The sequence below is a fragment of the Argopecten irradians genome, chromosome 11 (genome assembly GCF_041381155.1).
Source record: "Argopecten irradians isolate NY chromosome 11, Ai_NY, whole genome shotgun sequence".
NCBI lineage: Eukaryota > Metazoa > Mollusca > Bivalvia > Pectinida > Pectinidae > Argopecten > Argopecten irradians.
The window spans coordinates 27,838,593-27,860,373 of NC_091144.1; the positions used below are offsets into that span (position 1 = coordinate 27,838,593).

Below are 21,781 nucleotides of genomic sequence, written 5' to 3' on the forward strand. Positions count from 1 at the left end.
TTTAAGATGATGTGGCTATAGATCCCTCAGGGTCACTTAGCAATGGCTATCATTTCAAGGTCACTGATAATTTATACAGATGTCATACAGTTCATACAAGGTCTAAGGTCATTATACTGGGTCATATATCCTGCAAGCTAGGACAAAAGGTACATACATCCAAGGTCACATAGCAATGGTTAAGTACGAGGTCAATATTATTTTAAGGCATCATCTTTGAATTCTTTGTAAATATCATTTACACAACAGGTTGTATTATAAAATGTCCATTTTAAAAAACATTAATTTCATGAATCCATGATTTTAGTGAAATTATAACTCATATGAATATTAGTTAAAATGTAAAAGCTGTCAAATTTCTATTGAGAAATGAAGTGAAATTCTAAATTAAAATATTAATTTGAATTATTGATTGTGCATAATCAGGTAAGGTCAGATTGATATTACAAAATTTTGATTATATGTTCTGATGAAATACGGATTTCCTCAGATGAAAACTGTTACCCGGTAATCATAAAGGATTTGGCAACTGTATAACACATCTTAACCTTATTTTTCTTTAGAATGTCGCTCCCAATATACTTAGTCTACTTATATGGCCAAGAAAGTGGATTAAATGTACCAAATAACACCTTAATCTTGGATGACTTAGCTAGCCTTTCCATCTTAGAACTGGCTATATATACAATATTTGTGTAATCGACTGCATATAAAAACAGGATTAATCATAGAAGAATGTTCCAATATCAACTATTTATAATTGGTATTATACACCTTGTGCAAAATTATAAGCTCAAAATAAGTAGTTCATATCTTAAGTATTTATGCAAAAACTTGTATAACTTTCATACTAACATGTGTAACATCGATCTGAAACACATCTACATGCACCAGAAACTATGTACCAAAAATTTAAATCTTTTTAAATATACTAATTATTGAAAAAAAATCTGTATAAATGTACTTTGATTTCCAATGAAATTTTCAACTGAGAAATAATAAAGTAAAACTTTTAGAAGTAATATTGGAAGCATTCGTTTATTTCTATAATGCAATATTGTTGCTATTGTTGAAAATTATAGTTATTATTGTGGAGCACGCTATTTCATAAATTCACATTTACAAGAATACAAGTATACATACTTTCTTCATGTAAATATATTGTTTTAATATTTAACCAATTAGCATTAAATGCATAAAAACAAACTTTGAAAATCTCCTTTATGTAATATGAACATCCTCAGATTTAAGAGTAAAAATTTCCATTCGACCTTATTTACATATATAGTGAACACCTGACTTATTTCATTATGGCTCAAAGGAAAACAGGCTTTTTGATGCATCAAAAATTAAAATATACACACTGGTAGAAAATTACAATCAAACCTTCCTAATATTTAAGTATAACTAATTCGAAAAACTTGGATAACTCAACGGGTAATCAAGCTCCCGCAAGTTTTTAAGAATCTTATAAAATTTTACAAAATTTGTATCACCAGAAACTACTTTATCTTTATTTGAAAAATTGTTGTTAAACTGTGATTAGTAGGGCAGTTACCCGGTCGGGTTGGGGATATGTACCGGGTCAAAAAATGTGTACCCGGGTACCCGTCAAAATAGGACAATATTCGTCTGGATGTAGTAAACAAGTCTAGAACTTATATTAAAAGTATTAGTATTACGAAATCCAACTCATTTGTTTTGTTTTCAGTCACCAAGGATGACACCTTATCTTTTCACAACATTTTCACATGCAACATTGTTCCAATTTTTATTTCTTGACGGACATGTTCACTTAAATAGGTCACACTATAGTCATATCCAATAACACTAGAGACCGTCCGAATGAAGACTATGTCACATGACCAGAAAGTTTCCGGTTGTATTGTATTTTGTTTCTATCCAAGTACTTCCTGTTGCGCATGTGCAAAAACATTTCCTCTCGGACCAGTATATGCTACAGACATGCTGGTTAGACTGACATTTTATGGCAGCTCGTTAGCAATTATGAATGTCCAATGGAAATGAATTAACGACCGAAGTCATCTTTACTGAACTCACATATGATTTCATCGAATCTCCGTTGATCAACCGATCTTCCCAATCAGCAACATAATTGTAACCCAATTTGTTACCAAAAACAGTAGATCTGTGTCGAGTATCCAGGTACGGGTCGGATACTAAAATTCGGGTACCCGGGGACAAAATTTAGTACCGTGACAGCTCTAGTGATTAGCTTGGTGATAAAACAAGTTTTGTTCCCCTTCTCACAAGGAAGTTTGTGGCCAAATTTGGTCATAATCCATGCAGACCTCTAGTAGCAATTTATAGGAAATATTGACAGACAGACGGACGGACGATGGACGCCGCCCCATGACATAAGCTCACCGGCCCAGGTGAGCTAAAAATACTTGGTCAAAACTTGGTAACAAAAATATGGCTGAGTTTCAAAGTTATTCATAGAAATGGATAAATAGGTTGTAAACAAATGCAAGGCCACTGATATATATCTGAAATTATCCAAGGTTACTTACATATGTAGGTTTAAGTAGGGGAAATTGTAGACCTGCCAAAGTAGTGAGCATGTGCAGCCACAAGTATTTAACACATAAAAACACAACTAGATTATACCAACAGGGTGGAAGGTCATAAGTAATGATGCTCCACTGCCGGCAGATGGCATAAACAATATTTATCATTTGGATAATAATTGATGTTTAATCATGTATATATATGAATTACTTTTGCAATTATACAAATAATTGTCTGCACAATATAATCAGTAACATCATTCCACATAGGACATATTGCCATGGGTTTTTTGGGAATGCAATTAATTATTTTAAATATGTTTATTCTGAAGTAAAATAAGAAGCTCAAATATTTTTTTCAATGACGGTAATGGTGTAAAAAGTAACTTCTATAACTGGAGAAAAATACTAATTTGTCTGCTCATTTTCAATAGATAATAATTAACATTTGTCATTGCGATTTGTAGTAACACCTTTAGATTTTGGTAATGTACATTTCATTGGTAATTGATTTCAGAATGAAATGCACTTCTGTGAAATATGAAATTGATTCTGTTTAATGATGAAGGTTTCTTATAAGGTTAAATTTTAACAAATGCTACAACATAGAATTTTTTTTTCCTAAATATTTTCTTTAGGTTAGAAATAGAGAGTATGATTTATCATTACAGTAACCTTGGCATCAAAAATAATTTTTAACAACAATAGTTTTGTTTTCCATTGATTATATACCTATTATAAATTATGAAATCTTGTAATCTTTTGCTAACTTGAGTTAAATTTAATGACCTTTTTACAACTTCATTAAAACCAAAATTTTTAAAAATATTTTCTTTGGGTTGGAAAGTGTGAGTTATCATTATAAAGAAATCTTAACATTAAATAAAATAATAAAATTTTGTAATTTTTTGTTTGCTTGATTAGATATACCATATTTTCCCCGAGTATAACCGAAGTCGCAACTTTTTTCCTAGAAAATCGGGAGTGCGACTTATACGCCAGTGCAACTTATCCGTGGACGAAAACCAAAATGCCCTTTTTACAAAAATAATGGCAGACTTTGTTTGGTGTTGGAGGAAAATGGGAGTTACCAGAGAAAATCCACCAACCTTCAGTACAATCAATTAATACTTGAAAATACTAAATGGATATTTGATAATTGTGAACCTGTAAACATATAGCCTATAGAAAAATAAAGAAAAGACACTTTAACTACTATGCCACCAACATTTTGAAAAATATAAGATCTGAATATTGTAACCATTAATGCACCCTACACTTTATATTGCTAACACAAATGAATAAAAGGATAATTAAGTTTTTATCAAAAACAGACCATATCTGTGATGTACGTGTATAGATTGACGTCTGAATGTTTTTATTGTGTTTATATGGATCAGGAATTGTGACAGTTTTATTTTTCGTCCATTTCTGAGGTCAGGGTGACCCTAACATATTCAGATAAAACTGTGCTACATGTGTTTACTGAACCAAATACCAAGACATGTAAGAAGTCACGTAGAGACCTTGTGTGCTTACCAGTTAGTAAAGCTATCTCAGGAACTTGTTAGCTTAACACTGCTAGGAAGAATGCTTCTCCTTCTAAAGTTTCGCTTAATAGTATACATTCAGTTGAGAACTTTCTTCTGTTTTTTTTTTTACAAATGTTGATCAGGTCCATAAGTGTCATACTAATGTGGTTCATGTTAATTTTGATCCTTGAGTGCAGTGAGATCTAGTGCTACATTATCTACATGAAGGTGAAGGTCGAAGGCACGGTGATATTGACATATAAACAAAATACCAGTACATCCCGACTCAATATCGTAAACATGTAAAGATAATTTCAAAACAGTACTAAAGATATCTTTTGATATATGGTATGAAATAACAGTTAACCCTTATAATACCAGATTTCGTAATATGATGATATTTTTCTAATTATCACAAAATGTCTTTCTTGTGCCAAAATATATACATCCAGAACAGACAATAACAGCTACTTGTTGATCTAAAAATAGCTCTGAGTCCCAATTTATTGACAACTAAGGGCATACCAGACTCAAACATTTCTACTGAGGGCAATGACCTCTCTGTTACAGCGGATAAAAAAACATATACTCTGAAAAGTACAATGATTAATTCATAGATAATAAGGCATATATACAGTCTAGGGGTGGACATACGATAGTGATAGTAGGCCCTGGACATTGAGGATGCATTAAGCAACGTAAAGAGCATCATGATAGGTATGAATAAATATTGGATTATTATCATAGGAAGGAAAGAGCACTCATGGGTATATAGATCGTAGGATTTATAAGCGGTTTACAAGATACAAGAAGATTTATTTCCTGTCATATACATGTATATCATGAATAACATTTATGGAAATTCTGTGGAGCAATTCTATTTGTTATTATAGTTTAGTTTAAGAAGGTGTCAGGTTTAAGAGAGGGAGAAAATCCGGAGTACCCAAAGAAAAAAACACCAACCTGTGGTCAGTGCCAGCGGAAATGTACTGCCCCTAATGCGATTCGAACTTTCAACCAAGAAGCGGAGAACTTGTGGTAATAATATATGTCAGGGCAACTTAGCCACTTGGCCACTGCAGCCACAAGTTGATAAGTGCATATTGATTTACTTGGATGGAAATGTGATGGAATTTGCTAAATAAATTTACAAATTGTGAAAACTCTCTATCTCCCTTACTTAACAAACATGAAATTTAAACTAATATTCAGCGTAATTCATATGATTAGTGAAATGTCAAAACTTAATTTCAAGTGCATGCAGTGCAAATGTATATACAAAACATACCAAGGTACATAATAACGTATGAAAAATTCGATAAAATTTTTATCATTTATTTGTTTACTACAGGACAGGTCTCCACCAATCATTCAATTTTCATTATTTACAAATTAAAATGACATTTTTCGTATTGTCCCTATAGGCTGAATAAGTTAACAAATTTGCATTAATGTTATTTTATTCTGTTTTGCGTCTGCGTGCTGGTTATGATTTTGCTTTAGTGTTTTCCCTGCTAGCAACAGTATTGCAATAATAAATATTGTGAATGATATCGTGGTTGCAAGGTCTGAGAGATAACTGAATGCTTTGCCTAAATCATTGGTTTATAGATTACCGTTTGGTCAAATCTGCTTAACATCTTTTTACCAGTCCAAGGTCATTTAAGGACGTTTAAGGTATAGAAGGTGGAGTAAAGCCTGAGTACCTGGCAAAAAACCACCGACCTACAGCCAGTATCTGGCAATTGCTGCAACCCAAAGGTGGAGGGCTTGTGGTGATATGTGGGGACATCCTAACCACATGGCCACCACAACCCACACCACATACACTTTAATGAATATATCGTGAATTAATTAGGCATCAGGAAATATGAGCAAACTAAAATTAAGGTGTTTTCCCTATAGTTAATCATTTCTTCATTAAAACAGAATATTCTGAATTATTAATAACTGACACAAGATTTGAACATAAAATGTTCGCATTAATCTAACATTCTGACGTAAGTTATCAACTTAAGTTTTATTTTAAGAAAACACTATATCTTTTAGTAAAACATATCTTTGGGAGGAAGCAAGTCATTCAAGAATAGATTAGCTTATGATATTTTCATAAGCCGTCCACAAGACTCAAATTAGACTGCAATTACAGTACCAATAAGGTTCCAGGGAACCGATTTTCAATTTTAAAGTATAATTCATTTATATATACCTATAAAGTTGCTGACTAAGTGATGGATACTGACTTATTGATTGAAGTCATGACAATTAATAGAGATTTAAGAGAACCATGAACATTAAAAGTTTACAAAATTGTGAACATTAAAAGTTTCGAGATATTAAAGGCCCACTACCTTTCCGAATCGGTTTTTGATTTTTAAAATGGGAATGTAAAACGAGATTTAATTTTGTAAGTGGCAAAATAACTTAACGTTAATACTACACTTATTATCATCCTAAACAATTTAATTAAAATAAAAAAATGTCTACCTAAATACCGCGGTAGTTGACTATCAAGAAAAAATATTTTGCTCGGAAAGGTAGTGGGCCTTTAAGAGAATCATGACCATTAAAAGTGGAAGCCTTTTACGAGAATCTGATCATTAAAAAATTCACACTTTTACGAAAATTGTGCATGACCATTACAAGCTGAAGAGTTTCAAGAGAATCATGACACTTAAAATTTAAGAGCTTTAAAGAATATCATATCAGAATATCACAGATTGTGAGGGAATCATGACCATTAAATGTTTAAGAATTATTTTTTGCCATGATGAGACAGAAGTCAAAACCAGCATACATTATATGTACTGAGCTGGAATCCGAGAGACTTACCCTGTTTCTAACGTCTCTTCCTCCACTAACACTCCTTCTGTATCTTCATTTACTTGTAAAAACACATACTTGTCCATATTAGGCCGCACAGCTGTGAAAAAACAACAATATAAAGATAAAAAAGATATCATTGGTATCTTATATTACTTAAGGATGTACTTCTCTGAGAAATCAAAATTTTCTTGAATTAAACTTTCTTTCTCATATAGATTTTTGAAAATAGGAGTTCATACCATAAAAGAAAATGGAAGAAAACTTGTATGTCCGTGTGCTCGTTTTTAAGCTATTGTCACTCAAAGATACCTAATTATAAGTTGACAAAATATTGGATTTTATGGGAATTTTGCCGTTTTGACTATATACACAAGAAATTAAAGCCATAATTTCCTAGTGAAGTGTTTGATATGTATGCATGTTTGTAGAATATATTTTCTAGTAGTAGTCTTTTTTACAAATATACTAGTTTTGATTAATAAGACTAATATCTTTTCTCAGAATAACAACATATGCTACCCCTACCCATTAATTTTGAGCTACAATGAACCATTTACAGCCATTTTTGCCAAATTTAACCCTTTATTGGAAAAGTTCTGGTATCAAACTTTTGTTATTACTTTGCATATCAGTAGGGAAAGGGTTGGTCTTTCTAAATCAGGCAAAAAAATCGGGGTCCGTGTGCTTACTTTTATGCTCCATTTGAATATTTGTCATTTTTCAGTATTTATAGTAAAAAAATAAAAGTACTCAGATTACCGTTAACTGTAAAAATAAAGTGACAAAAGCTTATCATTTCAGATATTAGTGCTCAATATTTTAATTACCACGGACCTAGTAAAGATTTATAGCAAAATTTAGCTTGATACATCTAAAATTGCTGGCGCAGTAATGATTTGAGAAAAAAAAATTTCAGTCAAAAATGGACAAACTGTGGCTCTACTTAAAGCGAAAAAAGAAACAATTTCAAAATGGCCGCCAAATGGGCAATATTTCTTACAATCCCTGTATAAAACAAGAGGCCCAAGGGCCTTAACGGTCATCTGACTCATGGCACAAAACATCAGTCACAGTATAATGGAGTGGTTAACAATTAATATAAGCAATACAAGGAACTTTTTTCTGAAAATGTAAGTTTCTGAAATAGGTAAAGGTCATTAGTTGAACAAACTTGGTAGCCCTTCATCCATATATGGTATTAACCCATTCAAGGATGAAGGAGGAGTCGGATTTTCAAAGCCAAATATCAGCAAAGCTCCCATTTTGGACCCCTGACGTTCTATCCCCATGGGTCTTACCTCGTCCTTTATAAAATATGTTCCCCCTTCTGAGCCCCGCCCCTCTGTCACCTAGGGTCTTACCTAACTCGTTTATATTAAAATATGATTGTCCTTCCCCAGTGATGTTTCACACAAAATATGGATGCATTAATCCACTCAAGGGTTAGGAAGGAGTAGGCTTTTAAAGCAAAATTTAATCAAAATTCCCCATTCTGAGCCCCGCCCCTCTGTCCCCAGGGGTCGGACCTAACTTGTTTATATAAAATATGACAGTTCTTCCTCTACGATCTTTTACGCAAAATATGGATGAAATCCACTAAAGGGTTAAGGAGGAGTAGGATTTTAAAGCTAAAACAAGTACTCATTGTAATGGACACTAATACATAATCCCCCAAACGACCCCCTCCCCATCTCCACCTGCGACAAATTAAGAATGCAGTTGCACAGTATATGAACATTTTGAAAGAAATTTTGAGGTACTTTTACATTCAATGAATTGCAGACAAAAAATTTGAAAACAGGAGGTTTGCCCAGCAAAAATCTTTCAAATTTTTTTATCATACTGATAAGCATCCCTTTATAACCCTTTATACTAAATTTCATTGAAATCAGAGACCAAAATATAAAAACAGGAAGTTGGCCCAGTGGCCATCTTGGAATACCAAAATCTTTACCAAAATGTTTGCATGTTGTTCGCCATCCCTTAAAACCTCTACAGACTAATTTTTGTTGAGATCAGAGACTGAAACCTGAAAACAGGACGTGGGCTCGCAGCCATCTTGGAATACTAAAATCTTTATGAAAATATTTGCATCTTGTTTGCCATCCCTTTAAACCTCTAGACTAATTTTTGTTGAGATCAGAGACTGAAACCTGAAAACAGGAAGTGGGCTAGCGGCCATCTTGGAATACCAAAATCTTTATAAAAATGTTTGTATGTTGTTCGCCATGCCTTAAAACCCCTATAGACCAATTTTCATTGAGATCAGATACTGAAGACTGAAAACAGGAAGTGGGCCAGTGGCCATCATGGAATACTAAAATCTTTATATAAAATATGATTGTCCTTCCCTAATGATGTTTTACACCAAATATGGATGAAATCCTCTCAAGAGTTGAGGAGGAGTAAGATTTTAAAGCTAAAATTAAGAAAATTTGCCCTTTTGGGGCCCCACCCCTCAGCCCCTAGGGGTCCGACTAGGCTCATTTATATAAAATATGATTGTCTTTCCCAAATAATATTTCATACCAAATATGGATGAAATCCATCAAAGGATGAAGGAGAAGTAGGATTTTAAAGCTTATATTAAGAAAATTTGCCCTTTTGGGGCCCCACCCCTCAGCCCCTAGGGGTCGGACCAGGCTCATTTATATAAGATATGACTGTCCTTCCCTAATGATGTTTCACACCAAATATGGATGAAATCAACCCAAGGATGAAGGAGGAGTAGGATTTTAAAGCTTAAAATAAGAAAAATTGCCCTTTTGGGGCCCCACCCCTCAGCCCCTAGGGGTTGGACCGAGCTCATTTATATAAAATATGATTGTCCTTCCCTAATAATGCTTCACACCAAATATGGATGAAATCCGCTTAGTGGTTAAGGAGGAGTAGCGTTTTAAAGGAAAAAGTTTACGCACGACGGACGGCGCACGGCGGACGACGACGGACGAATCACGATGACTCCCTAAAAATCTCTACTACAAATAGAAATGTAATTTTGTGACAAAATTTGCATCTGGCAACTTGCTACAGATAGATGTTGATAAATTGTATTTGAAAATCTCATAACTTCATTGATCTTTGTCGAAATGAGACTTCAATGGGACTGAAACCTCAGAAGAATACATTCTTAATCATTTCATGGTTGCTTTTAATGATAGGAATTTGTGTTATCCTAGATTAGATTTGAATGTGTTTCTAAATATGGGTATAGGAACAGAGAAAATAAGTTTCCATGGTGACAGAAACAAAATTGTCAATGGAAGGTCCGCAAGAGCAAAGTGTGCAATCTGGGCAATTATAATAGCCTGATATATACAGAAAGCCTTAAGAAATTCTAAGATTAATAGTTTTGACATTATAGTCTGGAAACAAAATGAAAATGTAATTTGGTGCATTTGACAAAGTTTCCTTTTGACAAAGTTTTCATGGCGACAGAAAAAGTACATGTACTGACAATGGAAAATTCCAATAGCAAAATAAGGCACATGACACCTATAGGGAATAAGCCTGATATATAGAGATTATTTCAAAGAGCTAATTACACTAAGTACACTAGGTACACTAAATTAAGTTATTAACTATACTAAGTACACTAAGTACATTTAGTGCACTATAAGCACAATCAGTAAACTAGGTACACTAAGTACACTTAGCTGCAATATTGTAGCTCAAAAGACTTTTAGACAGAAAATGGTGTCGTCTTTAGAGCTACAATTGGTGCCTATTACCGCTAATGGAGCAAAGAAATGATTATGCAAACCATTATAAAACGTTTCTTTGCATTTTATCGTACTTGTTTGATATCGTTTACCTACTAGGAAAATAAAACTGAACCACATAAAATATAGAATTCTCATCGAGAGATTATTTTTTTTTACATAATACACATGCAGGTCTTTCTGAAACGAATTTATACGGCAAGTCCACAAATTGTGAATTTGACGTCTTGTGAGCGGTACAGTAGATATTAAGAATGTTAGTTATGTTTGTTTTGGACAAAAATAATATGTAAATACATGTATATGCATAAAATAATTGGAAACCTACAAAAAAAGTATAGAAAACTGTGCCCGAGTGATTTTAGGAGGCAGTGCTCCACTACGACACATAGGGACCAATTCGTAACTGGCTGAAAGGTATAAGCTTAGTAGGCTGGGTACATATATTCGTTCAATAAGTACACTTTGTACAATAGGTACACGTAGTAAACTAGGTACATTAAGTACATTAGATACACTAAGTACACTAGGTACACTGAGTACACTAGGTACAGCCCTGCAGGTAGGGTGTTAGAATTGTACCTGCTGCCCCCTAGTGCATGATCGTAAAAGGCGACTAAATTTAGGATCTTATCTTTTCTCTTCTTCCTAACTGACTTTATCTTCCTTAATGCCTCCTTTGGCACCGCCTCACTTTTGGCCTTGAGTTGAGCGTTCGCCCCTGTGAGGAAGGCTCTGGGTTCTGTCCCCTGGCCGAGACACACCGAAGTCTATAAAAGTGGTAGTTTCTGCTCCTGCTTAGCGCTCAGCATACAGGGAGTGGGACGACTGGTTCGCCCGTTGTCAGTATAATGTGACTGGTGGGTGTGTTGCTTGGTGTCTTTGGCGGCATACTTCAGTGATATAGCACTATAAAAAGGGCAACAGTTCCACTATACAAGAAGACACAACATGAATATACCGCAGTCTCCCAAAACACGCACCTCGCACAACATACACGCAACACAACACATACATGGAGGCCGTCCTTACATGACCATAGCTGTTAACAGGACGTAATTTCAACAAACAAATACACTAAACAAACAAGGTACACTAAAACTAGGTACACTAGTACACTAAGTACATTAGTACACTAGGTACACACTAGGTACACTAAGTACACTAGGTACACTGAGTACACTATGTACACTAAGTAAACTAGGTACACTAAGTACATAGTACACTGAGTACACTAAGTACACTAGGTACACTGTACACTAGGTACACTAAGTACACTAGGTACACTAAGTACATTAGGTACACTGAGTACACTAAGTACACTAAGTACACTAGTACACTAGTACCTAGGTACACTGAGTACACTAGGTACACTAAGTACACTAGGTACACTAAGTAACTAGGTACACTAGTAACTAGGTACACTAAGTACACTAAGTACACTAGGTACACTGAGTACACTAAGTACGCTAGGTACACTGAGTACACTAAGTACGCTAGGTACACTGACCTAACACAAGTACACTAGGTACCAGGTACACTAAGTACACTAAGTCACGCTAGGTACACTGAGTACACTAAGTACGCTAGGTACACTAAGTACACTAAGTACACTAGTACACTAGTACATAGTACACTAAGTACACTAAGTACACTAAGTACACTAAGTACACTAGGTACACTAAGTACAAGTACACTAAGTCACACATAGTACACTAAGTACACTAGTACACACATAGGTACACTAAGTACACTAAGTACACTAGGTACACTAAGTACACTAAGTACACTAGGTACACTAAGTACACTAGGTACACTAAGTACACTAGGTACACTAAGTACACTAGGTACACTAAGTACACTAAGTACACTAGGTACACTAAGTACACTAGGTACACTAAGTACACTAGGTACACTAAGTACACTAAGTACACTAAGTACACTAGGTACACTAGGTACACTAAGTACACTAGGTACACTAAGTACACTAGGTACACTAAGTACACTAGGTACACTAAGTACACAAGGTACACTAAGTACACTAGGTACACTAAGTACACTAGGTACACTAAGTACACTAGGTACACTAAGTACACTAGGTACACTAAGTACACTAGGTACACTAAGTACACTAGGTACACTAAGTACACTAGGTACACTAAGTACACTAAGTACACAAGGTACACTAAGTACACAAGGTACACTAAGTACACTAGGTACACTAAGTACACTAGGTACACTAAGTACACTAGTATAACAAGTACACTAGGTACACTAAGTACACAAGGTACACTAGTACACTAAGTACACAATATAGGTACACAAGGTACACAAGGTACACAGGTACACTAGTACACAAGTAAGGTACACTAGTACACTAAGTACACTAGGTACACTAAGTACACTAGGTACACTAAGTACACAAGGTACACTAAGTACACTAGGTTCACTAAGTACACTAAGTACACAAGGTAACTAGTACACTAAGTACACTAAGTACACAGTACACTAAGGTACACTAAGTACACTAAGGTACACTAAGTACACAAGTACATAGGTACACTAAGTACACAAGGTACACTAAGTACACTAGGTACACTAAGTACACTAAGTACACTAAGTACACAGTACACTAGTACACTAAGTACACTAAGTACACAAGGTACACTAGGTACACTAAGTACACTAGGTACACTAAGTAGTACACTAGGTACACTAAGTACACTCAGTACACTAAGTACACTAAGTACACTAAGTAAACTAGGTACACTCAGTACATTAGGTACACTAAGTACATTAGGTACACTAGGTACACTAAGTACATTAAGTACACTAGTACGCTTAATCCTGATTTTTACAGAAAATATATAGAAAGCCAAGTTGAATGGTTTTCTGGAGTTAAAGCCTTCTTGGACGGATGGAAGAATGCACACATGGGGCCCAGTTCAATATTCAAATGTCCTTTGTGGGGGATTAAAAGTACCCTATTGCATTACCTGTTACGTATTATCATATATGGGTATTGTATAATTTTATTTCAGATCAATATCTGATATAAACATAATATTTTATGTAGCAGTTTACATTTCCATGCCTATAGTACATTACTCATATACTATTGTAGAACAACACTAGACCAAATGTTGCATTTGGATTTCAATGAAACTCACATTTCGATACATATGTAGCAAAGGTTATGACGAGGTCAAATGTAGCATGCACTATTGTTACATGTTGGGAAACAGCCTTGACAATTTACAAGAAAAGAAATAAAGCACTTATGACTTGGCCAATGGCTTCGAATATCCTCGTAAAATCAATCTTGTATTAAAATCTGCAGTGAGTCACAGCGAGGATTATTGTCCCAACAGGGACATGTGTTACAGCATGAACATGTTTTATTGTAAATTAAAACTTCAGGTAGATTATACATTGTACATGTGTCTCTTTGTTTTATCTTATTGGATATTGACTGTAAACCAGAGCTAGAAAAAAAAAAAAAAAATAAAAAAGATCAATATAAAGATTTAGCATATACTTATACTAAACCAGAGCCAGATTGATATATAAAGTTTCGTTGAGTTGTAAGCGTGAGTGAATGAATCTCAAGGTCACGACATGCACAAAGAACTTCAAAACTTAACTACCAATTTTTTATATATTGTCTATAAATACATCGTGATTTTTATCTGGTCCAATTACAAGACACCTCACTAAATTACATGCATAGAAAATGTTCTAATGCTGAGCATGCAATGACCCTGCTGTTAGAGTTACTTAAGACTTCCTTGCAGAACGATGTCTGGTGTTGCCTGAGTTTCCTCTTGCGCCAATACCAGACTTAGACATTATATAACTATCTTGCACTCTGAATCTCTTCTGGCCTTGATACCAGATATAGACATTCTGATAAATTGATGCTCTGTGAAGCCTGAGTTTCCCCTTGCCCTGACACCACAATGAGACATACTGACAGAAAAGTGTCTGGTGATGTAGTCCAATTTTCCTCTGACTCCGACACCAGTATAAGACATTCTTATAAATAGATACTTTGTGTCATTTTGGTTTCCTAGATGGCCTCCAAAAACTATCTTGAACATCCCACCAACTCGCTGTCTCCTCTGACCTCAATACCTAACAAAGACATTCTGATTGATGTTTGGTGTACTAGCCCGAATTTCCCCTTGCCCAGACACCGAACTTTGACATTCTAACAGATAGATGTCTGGTGTAGTCTAGGTTTCTTTTTGCCTCGACACCAAACTTTGACATTCTAACAGATAGATGGTGTAGTCTGGGTTTCCTCTAACCTTGCCACCAGACATGGACTGCCTGAGTTTCCCCTGACGCCCTATAACTTCAGACTTAGACATTAATTCAGACAGACAGAATTATATGTTTGCATTCAGGTCATTAAATTTCTGTCTGACATTTTTTATTCACACAAATACAGTTTTGTGACAAAAAATCTTGTCAGCAAAATCAGACCAAGGACCATTCTTAACTTTCAGAAATTCCTTAACTAAAAATTTTCCATACAAGAGCATTACACAAGTTAAGGGAAGCTCCTTAGCTTAAGATTAAGCTAAATTTTGTAATGCTTTTCTATGGAAAATTTTAAGTTAACTTAGGGATTCCTTAAAGTTAAGTGGTGTAAGAGTGCTTTCTTGATGCAGAAAGTGAAAAATACAAAAGTTTTAGTTATCGAACTTAGACAAATATATTCAAGTTATAGAGCTGATTGTTAAAATCAAAGTATGTACAATGGAAAAGGTTGTTCGTCATTGCAAACAAGATGTTCTAATAAAAGACAAAAACGATTTTAAACACTTAAAAGGATATTTTCATGTCAGTGACCCAACTTGGTACATGCACCATATACTCATTCATAAATTTCAGTTTCGGTGAAATAGATTACCTGTTTACAACTGTATGGAGACTGTCACCAAAGGTGAAGGTCATTGAGCTTAACATGAACAAATCACCAAGAAACAGACAATTTGTTATCAACAGAGTTCATCTGAGGTCGGGTCTTACAGGGTCAAAGGTTACTTGTCCAGGGTTCAAAGTTCATCATGTCTGGATAGCCAGGTAACAGGGCTTGACATTATCATTTCATTGATAAATGAAAGTCTAAAGACAAAGGAGGCATGGATATCACATGTAGACTTGGGTGTTTCTAAGTATATAGAGACAGGGATTTTATCTTAATCTGTTATAGACATTATGTAAATAAAGTCTATGTGGTTAGTGTCACTATCAAATATATACACGAGTGTGTACGATATACAAACAGCCGTGAGCTCAAGGATAAAACATGGTAATGACCATGATGTGCAAGCTTGTACCAGCTAACCGGATTTTCATAAAAAAAAGTTTTTTGGCAAAATCATCAATTATGTAACATGCGCTGTCACATACAAATGTTTATCTTCCGTCCAAGATTGTTATCCAAGGCTGTCTCTCAGAGCACTGACAAAATCTTGTAAATTACATTTCTGTTAAAAGGTTTTTCTAATACATGATATTGCTATAAATGAAATCTAGAGAACTTTTGAAAAATAGAATAAAAAAAATAAAATATATATTTCATCTATTTGAAATTATATATAGCACCAGTACCATATTATAAATGCTTCCTTTAAAATTTGTTTTATACAGTGAACATTCTAAATGGTGGCCACGTTATCTAATGTATTACAGTTGATACATTAAACATTACAATCTGGTAATGAAAAACCAAAAAATCTAATTCAGATTAAATTTTCTTTCCAGAGAATTTGCCACTATTAATAATCTTATTGAACTATTATTATTTTATGACGCACACAACACTCCTGATATAGTGATAACTTCTAAAGTTATATTTGGTTTTCACAGGTATATCGTAAAGTGAATTAGATAACTATCTGAATGAAACGTTTCTGTTCTATTTAACAAGGATGATTGGACTTTGTGATAAACCAATTATACACATGATCTATCTCTATAAATATCAGTCCACTATCAGACCTTCGGGCAAAAAATAGTAACATATACCTTTAATGTAATATCTCTATATTAATGTTAGAATGAAATACGTAATTTAATTTATCTATATCTATGATGTTTGAAGTAGATCTACATGTGTATACTTTCAGGTAGTGAATTTAAAAATGCTCCACCACTGACAAATTGTATTTTTTTCACGATCAAAAACAGAAGCTTACTTACTTAGTAACTTACTTCACACCATTACCACCATTGAAAACTTTGAGCTTCTAATTTTACTGGCGAGGTGATCCTCGCCAAAAATAATAATTGCATCCCGAAAAAATTGGCACTATGTCCTATATGGAATAAAGTACTGATTAAGCATGCACCAAAGGCGAAATAAATTATTCATCATTTTTTGTGTTAATTAGACATAAATAGACACTATTAAACACCAATTATCGTTCAAATGAGGACTCTGTCGGTGGTGGAGCATCTTTAAAGTTTACAGTCAATAATTTGTTTTGTACATAAGGCTAGAGGAGTTATTCCCCTTTTATAATACCATTATTATCTTATGATATAAGAGTTACCTCCCTTCACCTAATCTTCACCATCTATGTATACATAAGGCTAGAGGAGTTACCTCCCATTATAGCACTAAAAGTGCATTAAAATGGCACACCTCCCAGTAATTGCGCTAAACCTGCACTACAATTGCATAAATATAATATGAAGTAACCATCTACAAAGTTTGTGAAGTAGTAATCAGATTTGTAGCTCATAATAGTTACAAGTTTTATTCTAATTTTCAGCACATATTTTTGGTTTCAAAATCAGAAATGAAAAACAAAGTATTTTTACAATTTTTTCCATAAATCTGCAAGTTTTTCTCCTGACTAAAAAATTTTATATGACTGCCATTCTCACCTGTTTGTTTTGTGTCCAGTGTCTGGAGGTTTGGAGGCATATGTCTGAGAGCCAGTGATCGGAAATGACTGTCCATTGTTTCTGCATAACTGAAAAAAAAAAAAAAAAGATTATCATGAAACTGTCATATTTTAAACCAAATTGAGATTATCTACAATGTAATTTCAAATGTAATATATATATTATCTCTTTTAGGATTATTTTTTCAAAATTAATTTCCAAACTAATATGTTTCGAAAATAAAATAGAAGAGCTTTTGTTAAATCTACCTTTTGGTTGCAAGTTTGAAATTAAACTTTTTAAAATTTACAAAAATTATGAAGAAACATTATAGTTTTACAAAGTTGTTTATCCTATATCATTATTAAGCAATCTTTTGGCATTGATGGAAGCCTTCTTCTGCAGTGAATGTGATATGACGCTTAATTAATTATTACTTGTAAATAATACTGTCTTTTGATTTAATTAGCAATGGTTTAAATTTTACTCTATGAATGGTTTTCTTACTCTTTAGCAAATACGAATTCTTCTGGTGACATTCTACATGAATCTTCTTCTTTTCTTTGTCTTTCTTGTTCTAGTATATGTACCGTGTATCGTTCAACCTGATATAAAACATATTTATTATATTATATTGTAACATGTACAATTGGAAATATTTTAGTAAGAAATAGAAATATTTCAGCAATGGAAAAATAAATATCAAATATAATATAGACATGTGGATAGTTGTAAATATGTTTCATTTCAAATATAAGTAGCTTTGTAATACATTTACTGGAATTTTATCATTAAAATTATGTGGATAAATAAATCATCTTTATAACACAATGGTATAATTAACAACAAAATCATTATCAATTTTTTTTTATCAAAATTTGTTGCAAAATCATTGAAGTTTATACAAGAGGATGAAGTTAAGACTTTATTTTTGTTTTGAAAGCGTATCTTAAAATTCTCCAGATTTCTATGCAGAGAGAGATAAAGAGGACTCCAAAGGATGAAAAATAGAGAAATAGATCAAGGACATAAAGAGATGGACAAAGAAGATACAGACCTTCTGAAGGCGACACCTGAGGTAGCTGCTGATGATATATCGGATTCTGTCAATCTGGGAAAAAAAGGGCCAAAACTTTGTCAGTAATCTTTTGTTAATCATTGCAACTTATTGGAGTTAAATATCCTCAACTGAAATCTGACAACTAAAATATCAATCAATTTAAAGACCTAAAATTTAACAAAAAAGAAAAAGATAATAATAATAAGCAAACCATGATTATGCTTTAAATACATGAGTGTCTGTTAGGTTCAGATGAAATAATTAGATGCATTGTACAATAAACTGCATAGACATATACATGTATATAGTCAAGAAAATTAAGTGCTTTTCTTTATAAACACGATACATAACACATGTGTTAAATACAGTCAAACTACCATATTCGACCCAATAAGCGCCCATGTCCCCATAAGCGCCCCTCCCCCTTTTTGAGGCCTCAATTTCAATTGTCCATGCATAAATAAAGACCAAAACTACACAAAACAGTTTAGATTTGCAATAATTTCGTTTTATTAGCACCTTTTCATTTTTAAAATTTGTTTTTTTAAACATCCTGGGCGCTTATTGGTTCGAATACGGTAGTCAATAAAGACCACCTTAACATAAGGAAAAGCGTTCTCTCTATAGCCAAGTGGTCTTAATATACAGGTCAAATTTAGTTATAAATTCTCATTTGGAACCCTAAAAATGGACTTAATAAGCAGGTGGTCATTGTACATAGGTGGTCATTATGGCAGGTTTCATTGTACACCATACCTCCATTCTATGGATGCTGACTCGCACGTCAGTGCGTTTGGCACGTTTGATGTTTTCTTCCATCTCCACGAGCTGTTCTAACATACATTCCACCAAGTCCATTTTAGCCTCCAATAGGTCAGGTGAAAACTTCTCATTCCTCCAAGCCTGTATTTCAAAAAGGTAGATTCAGTAAAACCTTAATCACGATTGTAAGCTCACAGGGATCAGTCTAGCTCTGATTTATTACCGTTTATGGGTAAATTTCCCCTCAAGGAATGAATTCCCCTCTGGCCAAAAATTCCCCTGAAGATTTAAAAAACTCCCCATTTGGAGCTAAAAAATTACCGTTTTTGTAACACAATTTCTCCTGTGACTTATTTTTCATGATTTTTTTAGACTTTTGTTTGCAAATTTCTTCATATTTATCATACAGCTACTGCATATTTTATGATAAACTCAAATTTTTCATTATTGAGCTTAAAATCTTGCTTTACTAAATCTAAAAATAAAATTTGTTGTTTAACAGTACTTTTTCGTAAAAATGAATATAATTTTGGATCAAAATAAAAAGATTCAAATTCCCCTATATTTTGCCAAATTTTTCCCCTACTTTGAAAAATGGGTAGTTTCCCCCAAAACCTGGATTTATCCCTGGCTCATTTGGTCAAGACAAATGTACGTACTTAAATATTTTCAAGCTTTCGATAGACAACATTGAACAACACAAATACTAAGTTATATTAGTATAAAAATGAAATACAGAAAGAAAAATCAGGAACAGCTCTTATTTTTTTACTGGCAACATGGCAAGCGGCGATCAATTTTAACTCGCCTTTTGTGAAATTTACTCGCATATAGAGTGATTGGCCAAGAGGTCTTTATCACTTTATGCACAGGTCGAAACCCCACATGCCACAGACTGTCAGTACAATGCACATTAGAATTGTAAATTACAGAATTATGTAATATTTAACAACAGTCCCCTGTGGTGAAAACAATGTACTGCATCCTCGATACTCCAGGGGTTACAATCACTGTCGTTCTATCCACCCCTGGACTTTCTCAAAGTAAACTGATGGCAGTTCAGAAGAAAAACATTGACCAATCATAGGCTTGCAGGGTTTGAGATAATGACAGACAGTGAAATTAACCCCTGGATTATTGCGGATGCCTGCAAATAAACTATATATCGTAATATATATATATATGTGTGTGTGTGTGTGTGTGTGGAATAATTTATCAATTATCTATAAGGATATGCAAAGTTTAAGCTTAATACAAATATGTATAATTTGCATTGCACACAGTTTTACATTCATACTCACAGTACAAAAACTACATATATACATGTTAAAAATTATGTAGAAGAACGTGTACAACACATATGAAAGCTATATCCTGACCTCCTCTAGTTTATGTAAAACTTCATCTGCTGTCATCTCTTCTCCCTCCTCGTCACTGCCATCCTGAAACTCGTCCAGCTCCGACATTGTGTCTGGGATGTCAAAAAACTACACAGCGATATGTCTGCAGGGTCAACGTGAAAGTGAAACTAAGATTCCCGCCATATCAACCAACTTCCGGTATATTCTATTATGTTAGAGTTACTTCCCTTCAAGCACGATGCGTTAATAAAGAATTTTTGACCGTTTGTACGGATATTTCCTTAAAGATGATTAAATATTATCAAATAAAATAATACATATTAAATTAACGTAAGAGAGGCAACTTGAAGCTTTCAAAACAGCTCTCACGAACCTACCATATTTTTTCATGATGTTTTTTTTTTTTTTTTTTTTTTTAAATCCGTTTGTAATTTTAAATCCGTTTATACTCAATCCTTGGTATTTAGCACACCACCATATGGTCCGTTGAAGGTGATCATTATGAAGTAGAAGCAGAGAGTATAATTTCATTTACTTTTATTGTAATTTTATTACTGACATGTATACTTCAATTTATTGTCACACATGTACATTGTACGTGCAACCCCTTATATGGACATGTAAATTTTTAAAATATGCACACACTGTGTAACTAAGTTGAGGCTACTGAAATATATGGGCCCGAACATTCTTATAATTATTCATTTAATCACTTCCCTGAATGATAGTGTGTATATTTTAAGATTGCTCCAGAAAGAGTATCTCGCCCTGTCTGACACCTCTTGAAAATAAAAGATGGTTATAATTTTGGCGACTTTACTCTCCTGATGCAATAATGTAAATTGGCACTTTTGTTGTGCAAAATCTAAATGAACAAATTAAGTTATTTAGGTAAATTATCTTAGAACTAAAACGTAAAACTCAAAATTTAGGCAAATAACCAAAGGTATTAATTATTTTGTTTCCAATTAATTTTATTACAGAAGTATATCATATTAAAGGGATGCCAGGGTTGGAACCCTGCGTTCACCCATCTTACAACTTGTGTACTCACACACAAGTTCTCTTTCGCTTGTTTTAATTT

The 21,781-nt window shown here is 33.7% G+C and overlaps 1 protein-coding gene across 1 annotated transcript in view; it reads right to left on the reverse strand.

Annotated features, from left to right (window-relative positions):
• Positions 1-21,362, reverse strand: part of LOC138335185 (DNA replication complex GINS protein SLD5-like) — a 42,859-nt gene extending 21,497 nt beyond the window's left edge. Inside the window, exons 1-6 of the mRNA XM_069284162.1 lie at positions 20,716-21,362; positions 19,331-19,477; positions 18,572-18,625; positions 18,022-18,119; positions 17,515-17,603; positions 6,896-6,986 (exon numbers count right to left, since the gene is read on the reverse strand). Of these exons, the coding sequence (XP_069140263.1) occupies positions 6,896-6,986; positions 17,515-17,603; positions 18,022-18,119; positions 18,572-18,625; positions 19,331-19,477; positions 20,716-20,802 (566 nt within the window). The 5' untranslated portion in view covers positions 20,803-21,362. The remainder of the gene's footprint in view (positions 1-6,895; positions 6,987-17,514; positions 17,604-18,021; positions 18,120-18,571; positions 18,626-19,330; positions 19,478-20,715) is intronic.
• Between the last annotated feature and the right edge of the window lie 419 nt (positions 21,363-21,781).